At 46.4% G+C, this 13,719-nt stretch overlaps 1 protein-coding gene across 1 annotated transcript in view; it reads left to right on the plus strand.

The window, feature by feature from the left end:
- Positions 1 to 330: 330 nt before the first annotated feature.
- Positions 331 to 13,719, plus strand: part of CFAP47 (cilia and flagella associated protein 47) — a 3,369,192-nt gene continuing 3,355,803 nt past the window's right edge. The window contains exon 1 of the mRNA XM_069639370.1: positions 331 to 672. Within this exon, the coding sequence (XP_069495471.1) occupies positions 427 to 672 (246 nt within the window). The 5' untranslated portion in view covers positions 331 to 426. The remainder of the gene's footprint in view (positions 673 to 13,719) is intronic.

Below are 13,719 nucleotides of genomic sequence, written 5' to 3' on the forward strand. Positions count from 1 at the left end.
AACGAAACTACAAGTCCCAGGAATGCCAGGATACAAAGTATAAAAACCAGGAGCACTTGGGACAACGTGTGCGCTCTACAATAGGATTCTGTGCTAATCCTGGGATTAGCCCACGATTCATTACACTGCTTGGCGAACCAAAGAAAGTTCCCTGGGGTAGGTTTTTGCTGCAGTTACTGGTACATGATCATTTCCCTTGCGGCTTCTCCGAGTTCCATTGTTTGTCGATGTCACAGAAGCTCTACACCTCGAACCAATCAGAGTGCAAGCAACTCACACTCGAGCATTTGTGTTCCGGTTCATGTGTTGCTTAGCAACCGAACCCACGCTGACAACTTTATGACTGGTTCCAAACAGAGAGAGGCGATTCGCACCTGAGAACATTTAGGGAGCCCTTCCTTAAGGTACCGGCGGATCACAGTCCACATGCAGACGGCCATCACCCGAGTCGAGGAGCAACCGGCATTCCCCGCATACGTAGCTGACAAGCCCGTGCAACACTCGTTCTGCCCAGGCATGGAGTCGCGGGATGTGGCCGGCGTGCGGGTGCGCCCCGCTGTGCTGCACTTCATGGACGTGATCGTAGGTCGTATATACCAGGCGACTATCACCGTCACCAACATCAGCAGCGTCAGCCGCAGCATTGAAGTGCGGGGGCCCGAGGACGCAGAGGTCAGTCTAGGGTCACTCTAAGGGGTTGCGAGTGGGTACGAACGACCGTCCCCCACACTTTTTGCAGGGAGAGCGCACCCGGGACAGTTATGAAGATGTGGCTGTCTCATTGCTTCGCTTGGCCACATGCATGGTGGAAATGGAAAACATTGACTGGGGCGGGCGGGCGGGAGGGGGGAGTCCCACAAGGGCCGGTGTGGGGGTGGAGTGTCCAAGGAGACGGAGCTGGCAGTTGAACTCCGCTGAAAGGAATGTTTAAAAATGGTGCAATTTCTTTCACACTGCTTCTTGTCAAACTCCATATCATACATTAAATCCAATTTTATTCACTCCCATGGCAGTGGTGTATCCAAAATACGGTTGGTAATGCAGTGATTGTTAGTACATTAGGGGATCCATAGAAATGCTCTACAGTAGAAGGCTACCAGGCTATCTCAGCAGGTTGAGAGACCGTTGCTGAGATGTTATATATTAAAAACGGGTTATTAATCATGACTTTTGCAATGCCTTATAAAAAAAGTGCTATAAAATGTGTTTGGCCAGGGGATGGGTTGGACTGGTCGCAGGGAAGAGGTGGGGGTATTTCTGCCCCTGTTGTGAAAATCAGAAGTTGGCACCCATGACCCCACAGTTTAATGTCCCAATAACTGCTGTCATCACAATAGAAACATTTATTTGTGATTTAAGCAATTTGACAAGCATATCATCTTTTTAAATAGAGCATGTGAAAAAACATAAAGGAATGGGCACAACAATTACAGGGTATTTGTGTGGTAGTCGGATAAAAAATTAACACATTTCAAAGGAAAATAGAGTATTTAAGTTTAATCAGCATTTTTGAGTTTGGAAATGACGTTTTGTCTCTATGAATGTGCGAAATGCATATTTGGAAAACAATAGTGTACCCAGCATGTAGAACGCCTGCTTTTAACAGTGATGGCCCCACACCCCAGTGATAGTCATGACACATTGATTACCATGGTGTCCCTTTCAGGCCAGAAGAAAGAAACTGGTTAAGCAAATAGGTCCTGGAAATGTGCGAATGACGGCTGGTGAAAGGAGCACAGAGCAGATTAGATGACAGAGCCCCCAGCTCCAGCTTCCCTGGTGAAGCTGTGGGCTTGGTAAAGCTTTGTCAGGGCTGAGGCAGCCTGGGCCTGAGATCCGAGGAGGCATCTGATATCGGATCTTGGAACGGGCAAGCGGCCGACCCATTACGTATCCCAGCCATCCCAACAGCACTTTACATTTACATTTTTTTTTATCTATATTGCGCAGCGAATGGCCTGGAGGCCTAAGGGTACTATAAGATGTCAAGTAGGGGGACTAACATACACTAAGACAGATATCAAACGGGGGCCACCATGAATTACCAGTGACAGCGGTGGACACTCATCACTGTACCCCCAGCCCCATGTGCCTCTTCATGCTTCGGTTCTTTTCAACTCTTGGCCCCCCTTCATTGGAACTCCCTATACCTCTTTCTATCCGTTCCACCCCTACCTACTCTTCCTTCCGCTCCTCCTTGAAAGCCCTTCTTCTCCCCTGCCCTCCTCCCCCTTGTTCCTGCTGATCTCAAATCAGACATTTAAACCTTCCTTACCCACCTCCCCTTCCCTTTCCCCTCCTTCTAAGTAAATTGTTCTACATATTGTATCACTGGTTTGTTTCATGTTTGTAAATATGCTTTTTATTATTGTACCTTGTTGTTATACTGTAAATCTCTTTGGATTAAAGCTCTATATACATTTAATAAACATAAACATTAATAAGTAAGCCTTAAATTTCTTTTTAAACTCATTGAGAGATTTAGTTTCTCTCAAGTCTGGCAGGATGGAATTCCATGCTCTTGGTGCTGCCACATAGAAGGCACCTTTGCTGACTTGAGTTAGCTTGTATCTGGGCACCGCCAGCAGGTTGGTATAATTTAATCTGAGAGTTTTTAAAACAGGTTTCCACTCAATGGTTTCAGCAAGGTATGGTGGGCCTAGTCCAGGCAGACATTTAAAGGTTATTATCAGCAGGCAATATTCTATTCTGGCTTCTATAGGAAGCCAATGGAGCTTTTCCCTTGCATCTGATATATGAACACATTTTTTTAAATTCAACAACTGCCCTAACTGCACTGTTCTGGATTATTTGGAGTCTGATGCAGTCCCCCTTTGCAATCATACCTAGAAGACAGCTGGAGTAGTCGATCTTGGAGCCAACAATGGCCCTAGCCACTGTCTCACAGCTTTTAACTGCGAGATAGGCTTGAATCTGGCTGCGGATGACACATCGTCATTAACCTATGCTCACATGATGAGATTCTGATCGAGATATACTCCTAGCGTTTTAACTTTGTTCGGTTGCAATTTAACTTGCAGCTATCTGAAAGTACAAGTATTCTGATCCCATTTTTGTACTCTCTTGTTTGTACCAGTACCATCTTTTCACTATTGAGAGCAAGTCCACTTTCCAGCAACCACTCGTGGATCATTCCGTATACATCATTGATGATCCGGGTATCTTCCTCATGGGTTCCTGATGGGGAGGGGTGAGGGGGGGATGACTCATTGTGTGTCATCTGTGTAGTTGGTAAAACGTATTGCCCTATCTTCCAATACCTGGAATAAGGGAACCGTATAGCTATTGCACAAGGATGGCAAAAGGCATGCTCCCTGAAGGACGCCCTATTGCAGTCAGTCTGGACTGGCTTCTGCTGTACTACTGCAAACCCTAATTAGTCTGTTCTCTAAAAAGGATTTAACCCAGGTTGCTGCATTATCACTGAAGTTTGTGTTGGGGTGATTACCTGGAGGGTCGGCAGGGCCGTCTGCAGACCCCCGGGGGTAGGGAGGCCCCAACTCCTCCCGCGGCCCCCAATGAGGGTTCCATGTAATAATGTTGCCATAAAAATATCGCCATACAAAAATATCGCCGAAAAATGGTCGTTTTTTGTGACGACATTATTGCATGGAACATGTGGGGGACACCCCCGCAAACCCCACATTATTTTTTTTAATTTTTAAATTTTTTTTTGCCCCTATCACCACATATATGGTCACCCAGATAATATTGCCACAACATTTTCCCGGCGATATTATTTACGGCGACCATATATGTGGCGATATTAATACCCGATACCCCAATGAGTATGAGACGCACGCAAGAGCAAGGCGTTACTGCTGTTTATTGGACAAATGGTAGGGATAGGCTCTGGAATCACAAGTCACCCGGGAACACTTCTCACAAGAATGGGCTCGCAGGCCCTTTTTCATGTGTGACGCCTCATCGTGCGTCACCTGGGAAACTTCCCCCAAAACCTAACGCCATCTCAGGTTGGTTCCCCGAGTAGTAGGGTTAGTATAGGAACATATACGTGGGCTAGTGGTTGGTGGAGAAGGGGTCAGGTGGTATCTTGGGTCGTCCATAGAAATGGCTACACTAAAAATGTTACATGAGAGAGGTTCGTGATTGGCCGAGTTGTGATGCTGTCAGTAGTTAGCCCCCCGTGCCCTGATTGGTTCATCCGCAAGCCCATAAGTCTGGGGCCATCGTCGTTCCCAGCTCACAGTGCACCTGCTGCTATAAACAATATATGTCTGTGTCAGTGATGGACAATGGGCAGGTCTAACATTCGCAGTGGAAGTGCTGCTTTCTCACCGCTGTTAGTGTCCAATGTGTCACTTCATTGTTGCAGTCTGTCCCAAACGTGAGACCCCAGAGTTTCACTGGTCGCAAGACTTGGCATCGCATCAGGTCGGCTTGGTCACGTGTGGTAAGACCGTAGTTGAAGCAGAATTATGAGCCTTTAGTTTGTATTTCGGCTCTGAGGGGTGGTTGGCCGCAGCAGGTGTAACCTTGGCTCGGGGTGTGCGGCGTGTAAGTTGCAACTTCGTGGCCTTGGCTGTGAGGCCCTCACTGGGATTCGGTTCTGCATGATCGGCACCTTGCAGCCCTGGGCCTGTGGTTTCTGGGTTTTGCAGCCTACTCTGGTCTGGTTCATGGGTGCCGGCATATGGTTCACAACACAGGGTTGCGTGGCAACATGGGTCCTTATACATAAGCGTTGTATGTCGTCGAGTTATAATGGCGATGAAGCATTTTCACGCATGTACATGAGTTCTTCTTGCGTTTCTGCGGTGCGGTAGCTTGGCCTATGTGAAAAATAACGATGCATCAGTGTATGTGAGCAGTCCGCTACGTTATGGCATTGAGTATGTTCTTTGTGTATAATTGGTGTGGGTCTGACCGGCGTGCATGGTGGCACGTGTGTTACCGTCCGTTGGCTAAGTCGGCATGGCATCTCTAACGATGGTTGCTTTCATTGTTGCTGTGTTAGTCGAGTTGATCCATATGGTCTGTTAGCTTCGCCAGAGGTTCCAGTGGGGGGTTTGATTGACGGGCAGTTTCCCTGGCCATGTGGGACATGGCCGCAATAGATGTGGATGTCTGGAGCATCTGTGAGCGGGTCGAATTCCTCTCGTGGTGGGTGTTTAGGCCGTGATGATCTAGGCCATGGTCTGGCTGAGAATCGGGGGAAGGGAGCGTCCCATTTTCCCTCTTCATTTTCCACACTCTTAAGTCTTTTGATAAGTAGGGTGTAGTCCACCAGATCAAATGCAGCAGACATGTCCAGCAGCATTAGTAAGGCTGTTTGTCCCTTAACTATATTTTGCAGTATGCTGGACTTGAGATCTAATAGGGTGGTTTTGGTCCTGTAGCCTGGTCTAAAGCATGATTGCCACTTGTTAAAAATGTTAGAATTGAGCAAATGTTTAGGAATCTGTTCATAGGCCATCCTATCCAATATTCTTAAGAAGAAAGGGGCTATTAGTAATTGGTCTGTAGTTGGTTGGTGTATCAGGATCCAGTTAAGGTTTTTTGAGGAGCGATGTGATCCACGCATTCCTTCAATTCCTCTGGTACATGATTTTCCCAAAATGATGTATTAATACGTTTCGTGAGAATGTCTATCAGTGCAGATGGACCTGCTTTCACAGAAATGGCCGGGCATATGTCACCCTTACAATTAGTGGGTTTAAGCTTACTGATAATAGCCGTGAATTTACTTTCCATAATGGGTCTGAATCTAAAATGATTATATGTCTGTTTGCTTACTTTCATTAATAGTAAATGTGCTCCCTTCTTGGTCATCCCCTCAAACATACCTGTTCCTTTGGCGCAGAATGTCATCGAGTTTGCACAACATGGCCTCTTGTATGGTTGTGCACCTGGTGACATCATTCGATGGCTCTTTATTATTATAGGAACAAGGATTTTCAAATTCCCAAAGGGTCTTGAAAAGTTCTTTGGAATCATGTTGAGCATCGGCTATCCGTGCTTCGTACATGGATCTTTTGACCTTTACAACTGCTAATTTATAGTTTTTTGCCACAATGCTATACAACTCTTTATCTATATCAGATTCTTTGTTCTTCCAGATATAAAAATGTTTCCTTTTGTGTACCTTGAGCCTTAGTAGCTCAGGTGAGATCCAAACATTAGTTTTTTTCATCAAGCAACTGTCTCGTCTTCAATGGAGAAATGTTATGGATTGCTTTAGTGATAGTCTCTTGCTAAGCTTTTATTATTTGGTCCGATGTTTTTAAGTTGACCAGGTTATTTGAGAGCGGGCCGTTTCATGCCTCCATAGTATCGGGCTGCAGTTTCTGGACATTTCTTGATGTAATCCAACTTTTTTTGTATTAGCTTTTTCTTTATTTCTTTTGCCAGTAATACTTCATAGTTGATAGAACAATGGTCTGACCAAGGACATATGGCCTGTACTAAAAAAAACGAATGCCTGCCCTATCTCTTATACCAACAAGTGACTAAAGTGCAATGTGTATGCAAAGGGTCAGTGTTATAACATAAAGGATCAAGATGGCTGAGTCAGCCTCCTCCCCTCGTTGGATAGCACGGAAGAAGGTGGTTCCTGTAGACAGGAGGACACAGTGATAAGATGGATTTCTGAACTCTGACCTGATGGACGGAGGTTCAGAAGGCCAGCCTGGTTTCTTGGGTATACACGCATTTCATCGAACGAAATTTCATCGTGGGACATTTCATCGCTTAAACACTCATCGCCAAAAACCCTTTTTTAAAAATGTTTTTTTTTGGGGGGTGTTTTGTAGGGGTTAGGGTATGATTATTAAAGCAGGGAGGAGTCTGGGGGGGAACCCCCCCATGAATACAAAAAAAACCTGGGTTTTTGGCGATGAGTGTTCTGGCGATGAAATGTCCCACGATTAAATTTCGTTCGGCGAAATAACGTAGAACCGTTTCTTGGAACAGGGTAACTTTCTGGCCAAGCCAGACCAATCAAGGTATCATTGGCGGCGGTCAAGACTAGGTCTCAGGAGTGGTGAGAGTGATCGAAAGCCCACAATGAGCACACACAGTAAACAACACTACAAATTACTCTGTCAGGTGTATATATAAAACATACGTATACATGTATTAAAGGCCTTTTAAATCAAACACAAAGCAAATATCAGCAGTAATAACTAAACCAACACAACACTACTATGAAACATATATATATATATATATATATATATATATATATTACAGTTACCAATGACCTAAAGGAATAGTGCACATTAATGGTCCACAACCTGTGAACAAAGGGAGCAAACAGTGCAAATAATATTTAGGCAGTCCTTCACTTATCAAACTAAGATGTAGTCCAGTCCCTACAATGAGTTGAGCCTTGTGCTCAAAAGTACTTTCAGTGCTGATGCACGCGATCGTGTGGTTGAGCCAAAACGGGGTCTCTAGCAGCTCAGGAGGCCAGGTGAGGCAGTGAAGAATAAGTTCCCACTATTCAAGGAGGGTCTCCCCAAAAGGGCAGAACAGGATCCAAGAGTTGGGAATAGCTCGGTAGCACAGGCTACCTCGATAAATGAAGAGTGGCCCTCTGGGGACAATCGTGCGTGTAAAAATGAATGGATGCGCCAGGGGCCAGTTGCAAGTACACACCGACCCTCAGCACACTCCGGAACAAACTTCGGCAGTCAAGTCCACTTCAGTTGCAGGTACAAATCCTGCAGTTGTGCGGTTCTGCAATTTTTCAGGGACTGCATTCCAGGGATGAGTCTGTGGCGGGACAGTGGTGATTTTCTCTGCTCCTGATGAAGGGATCAGGCCAATTCTGCAGCAGTAGGTTTGAGGGCAGCGGGGCACATCAGCAAGACACCCTCGAAGTTTGTCACCACAGCTGGGTGACACAGCGACCCCGTATGTTCGGGTTCAGGGATACTCTCCTAATTCCAGACCTAGGAATGCTATGTGTACGAAACACGGTGGGAAAGTGCCTTATACCCAGATCTTACAGTCTCTAAGTCTCAAGTGTCAGCTCGAGACGGCAGTGGTTCCAGAGCAAAGGTTCAGTGCAAGCTGGTCAGGTCACTAGTTGGCCCAGGAACACGTCCGAAAAAAAGCAGGCTTACATGTTAAATTGGAGGTGCCGAGAATAGTTAGTCCCACTATTCCAATGGGTCGAAGCACCTTTGCAGACCCTCTAAGTTCGATCAGAAACAGGGTATCCAACAGGTCGACAGCGGGCTCAGGGTGCCAAACCTTCCAGCGGTTCCTGGGCTCTGCTTCTTGCTTTCAGGTTACTTGGCTCCTATCCTAAATTCGAAAAGAACTCAAGAGATCAACCTGGTATGGGTCTAAGGGGCCTTCTCTTATCCAGACTCTCCTTCGAGTCAAAACAAAGAGGACCCAATGAGAGATCCATCCAGACCAATCGCGGACCACAGTGGTCCCAGTCATTCCCAGCACACCAGACATCCTGGCTCCCAGGATGTGTATTGGAACTAGGCAGTCCAGCCCACATCCTGAGGGGACACACACAAGGCATGCAGAAGCCTGCGCAAGCTTTGGTTTGCGCTGGGTTCTGCATGACTAAATAAGGGGTTTCCCGGGTTTGCTCGACCTGGGGAAGGCAAAGGGGCAAGATGGTGCAAGGACAAAACAAAAGACCTTGTGGAATGGCCATTTTGGAGCCAAGCCACTGTCCTGGGCCAAACGCGGTATGGACCACAAGAAAGGGTTAAACACATATGAAAAATAACAGCTGCCACCAGCTCTGTCCAAGGCACATCTGCATTTCTACCGAAAGAACCTTTGAGGGTGTCTAGGGCCTTAAAAATGATCAGAAGCCCCCAGTGCACTGTACTATAATGTACTTTGTGCACTGTTAACATGTTGTTAAAAACTAGCAACAAAGTGAAAGACTAAGGGAAACAAAGTCTCCCAGTACTGACTGTCTTTACGGATATGCCAGTTTCCCCATAACAAAGTGAGCAAAAGGCGTACAGCATAAGGCTGGGCTCCACTGGCAAAAGTCAGGCTAGGATGATCAGACAGCAGCAAAAAGTTGGGGGGTACACAACTGGAGGGGAAAATTACACATGAATGGAAATCTTTCCTAACTCACACTCTGGCTCAGGTTATCAAAAAAAGGCAGTTCAAAACATGGGTCGAGGCCCACTTGGCCTTCCAGGTTAGTCATTTAAGTTCACAAAACAGTTCTTGAACGATTCAACAAAATGCATGTAGGTCTCCCTCTGTCTGGCTTGGACCTCTCAAGGCATCAATGGTTCACGTAGGTCTTCCTCAGTCGGGCTGGGACCTCGCAATTGCAGCACTTGCAGCGGTTCCCTTCCCCGAGCTTTATTCACACTCGTTAGGGGGTTCCCATCACCTAACCTATTTCATGTTCTAGGACTCCCTCAGTCATGCACAGACCTTTCACTGACGTTGAAGACTTTCGAATCTGCAAGGCTTTTCCACAAACCTATGCTGGACCTCTTCGACTTTCACTTCAGCTCTTCCTTATGGTATTTTCCCCAGTGTCTCCTGGTCTGGGTAGTTCCACAACACAAAATAGTTCAAATAAGTCTTTCTCTTAAAGCAATCACCTTTTATACTTCCCCTTTCATCAGGGTTAATCTTGCCTATCGTGTATTTCAAAGTTCATTCACTTTGTTGCTTTATAACTAACATCAAACATTTTTGCAGAGACTTTCGAGTGAGCCGTTTCCTTTCACCAGACCACTCTGCTACTCTGTATCACTGGCTTCACAGTTAACGCTGACTTTAAAGTTCACTACAGGTTTGCTTTCTTTCGTGTCTCATCAGCACGCACGCAACCTTCCATTGTGAGATACACTGTTGCGGCTTCACTCTTTCTTGATGCAAACCGGCATTTCATGTCTTTCGCTAACTCAATGGTTGTTGCATTCTTTTCTGTTCTCTGCTGCTTGGATTCTCTAGTCAAGGTTAACACCACAGGCTTGGCCTTGCCTCCCCTGCTCTGCCATTCACCTGGGAGGGTCACTGGTGTCCTTGAAACTCGCTCAATGCAGGCTTCTTCTTGTCTGGGTTTTGGCTTTCTCTGCGTATCTCTCATGGTTTCCCAGAGGCAACGACCTCCTGCAGGGATGTTTCAGGGGTGCCCAACCCCTTACTCTGATCCCTCGATCGGTCATCCTGCTCCAGTGGGTACGCCTTCAACCCGGAAGATCTGCTCCTTCTCGTGTTCCACCTTGCTCAGAGTGTTTCTCCATGTTCTGCCTTTTATCCGTGAGGGGGAGCTAAAGGGTGGCTGATGTATGTGATTAAGGTGAAGTGCCTGGCTTTGCCTGACTTTATTAACGGGACATGTCCAATGGAATATGTAAGGGTTAGCCTCTTTTCTCTCAGTCCTTATCTTCCTTGACCCAGTGTTTGTGTAGAAAGAGGGGGGGGAAGAGGAGTTGGGATGTCGTAGAATCCTATAAAATAGGATGGGGGTTAAGGGAACGGGAACGGAGGATGCCACGTCTCTTGAAGATTTTTTCACACACCACTGGTCCTATTATATCTATTTCCCAAACCTCTATGCTCATTTTGTGAATAACCGACATGCCTAAATCCCATCTGATTGTTGTATATCCCTACCCAGGCTATTGTTTTCTGACAGAATGGCTAAACTTAATGCGGGTCCAGCTGCTTCTGTGACAGCACATATGTCCAGGTCATGTTCAAGGATGTAGTCTGCCACCTCAGTAGTACTTAACAGTAATACTTTAAGTTTTAACAGTCTTCCCACTTCAGAATGTTTGTGTGTTTCCTTATTCTTGTTATGCATTTCTCTTACTATGGAAATATTGTAGGTTGGTAGAAGTATCCCTGTGGCTGTGTAAGGGCTCTGGGATCGGATTTTTTGTTATTTTAAGCTCGTCTATCATATTTTCCCCTTCCTGGGTTGTAACTGGGCCTATGATAGTGCCCATGTGGTTAATAATCAACATTGGTAGGCCACTTACAGTATTCAGGGTAGTAATATCTTTGTCAATTGTCTATTAGCCTTTCTGCAGCTATCCATTTTGTTTGCGACAGTGCCTGGCATGCTCGAGTGAGTAGATTCAGTGTTCATATAATGCGGACTGATGGCTGCTCAACGTTGTGCAACTGCTGATAACTGAACTTTCTGATCTATGGTTAGGTTAGCAATGTTCGCACAGGCAGTTTGTATTAACTCTAAAAGATGCACCATACCGAATGTGACAATAAATGATCTTGCCTACGATAAAGCGATCTGACAGCCGATAGCACGGACTAGCACAGACCGGCTTGCCCACGGCGCGCCGCTTTCGGTGCGCCCCTGGTCACAAGAAGTACTGTGCTAGACTGCAATCTTTCTGGATGTTATAGTATCCTTGCTCCGTGTAGGCAGTGCTGGCTCTAGTTGTGGAACCAACTGAGTGCAGTAAATTAATCACAAAGAAATGGCAAAGCGAAGCGAGCAACAGGGGAAACAAGGTAAGAATAAGGATTCTACCGGAAATTAGGTAAATACAATTAGAATCAGATAAAAGTTGAATCGTATTTATTTATTTGCATTTGTAAAGCGCGCTTGCAGCCCATAAGGCATCGAGGCGCTGTTACAGAAAATGAAGGATTTATGATTTACAGACAGGTGACCGAAGGTCTCATAGTTGCACAGATGCAGGAACTGACATTTGCATATTCATAGTGGAGCGAGAGGCAATTTAAACAAAGAACCTGGTTTTGATGGCTTTGCGAAAAGCTTGGTGTGACTCGATCAATCTTAAATGGGGTGGGAGCGCGTTCCAGTGCATGGCTGCCTGGGTGGGGAAGCTGGAGCCACCAGCGCGCACCTTACGCGTCGTGGGCGTGACAATCGTATTGTCATAGCGCGCTCTTAAGGGCTTATTTCAAATTAAGTTAAAGTACAATTTCGAAAAACTCAATCTGGGTTAATTCAACAAAAAATACAGCGTAACGCCTTTTATGTGTAGCATCTCGACTGTGGTTCCCCCATTAGCACCTGGCATGCGGGAGCCGGTAAATCGGGAGGCTGGAAACCCAGGCTGAAACTCCCTATGTAGCCCACATTCCAAGACTGCGGGATGGCTGGTTCCCCAGCCCGCCATCTTTTCCCCAACCCCTAGTTCCCATTTTTTATAAATATCCCATCGTTTACCTGTTGCTTGCGGCCCTGCATCCCGCTGCAACAGCTTTACATTTCTGGCTGCAATGCAGAGAGAAGAGGGACTCTGTATGGAGCCCCGCCTTCTACAAACTTGGTAGCCATCTTAGTAAAGTATTGTAATTCATTTAACGTGAAACACCCCGAGTCCGTTCATTGACTGAAAATGCTTTTTTTATTAACCCCATGGGTTACCCGCTTTGGTGACCCTGGGTGCTAATGGTGTTAGTAACATGTTCGATGGGCTATACCGGGGGGTGAACATCCCGGTTCCCTTGTTAACTGTCCTCGCTTTTCTTGGGCAGTTTACTCGTGCTGCAGGTGTCACACATGCTTATCCAGATGGTTCTGTGATCACATGGAATTAACATACACGATGCTGTGGGCACACAGCGTTACTCAAATAACAGAGACAGATGCAGATGTTCCATTTATGTAGTCAGCCGCAGTACACCTGCACGTGCCCGCGTTGGGCTCCTTTTATTAGGAGCACGTCATGAAATAGCCTAGACTCACATCCTTGAAGGGGACATCATGATGCACCTCCTTTTCCATAACAAGCAATCAACAAAGACCACTTAGTTTAACATGTAAACCAACATCACAGCAGTGGGTGCATTCAAGTTCTCACACCCATCTCGCTAATGCGCCTTGAAACGCATTGCGTATAGGCACATTGATCCCTCTTATGTGACCATCTCTCCCGCTCATTATTTGGCCCCATACTGGGTCTTCTATTCCTGGGTCAAATTTGTCACTCAGTTCATCCCGTGGAGTCTTGATCCAGCTGCTAGATGGAACTCCAACCACAGAATGTTTCATCTGCCCGTCTTGCAGGCCATGGTGGATTTTAACCCAGTAGGGGTTCTCCGTTAAGGTGGCATGCTCGCTTCAGGCTATCGCCATATCCTCTCTTGTATTGATAACCTGAGGTGGGCCTGTGTGGAGGGTTAGCGTCACATTCTCAGTTGGACTACTACCTTGCCCTTTTTCATTAACTATCCCTTTGCCATCACCATAGTCAGCTGGCCAGGGTGTGCCTTTATCTGCATTTCCTGATGCCTGTGATAGGCCAGCGCAGTTACTGTTGGGACCATCTTGGACGGATTAACTGTCTGTGACTCTTGTGGCAAGATTCTATCTGTGCCTTTAGTCGGACCGGCCAACACCCCATTTCCTCCACCTCTGGTGAGGCTCATCAGTGGTTTCGACATGGTAATGAAATCTTTACTGGATGTTTCACCACGTGTGGCAATTTCAATTGAGCTGCAGTTTTTGGACACATGCTGTCTAAACTACTGCTTGTCCTCTTGTTCGCTGAAAAGGAAGAAGACATTGTCATCTCTTTCCCACTTCGACTTTTCACCTCCTGCTGGCGTGATTTGAGCAACAGCCTGTTTCGGCGGTAGTCCCCCAGCTCTCGGTCTGGCATATTTTCTTGAGGGGGTGGCAGGTGACAGGGCTGTACAAACCCTTCTAAAATGGTCATCCATCCCACATCTCACATTTGTGTGGCCTTTGGCAGGATATTCTTGTACATGCGGTAGGTCCCA

This window comes from Ambystoma mexicanum, chromosome 7q, assembly GCF_040938575.1.
Source record: "Ambystoma mexicanum isolate Mex_15411 chromosome 7q, UKY_AmexF1_1, whole genome shotgun sequence".
NCBI lineage: Eukaryota > Metazoa > Chordata > Amphibia > Caudata > Ambystomatidae > Ambystoma > Ambystoma mexicanum.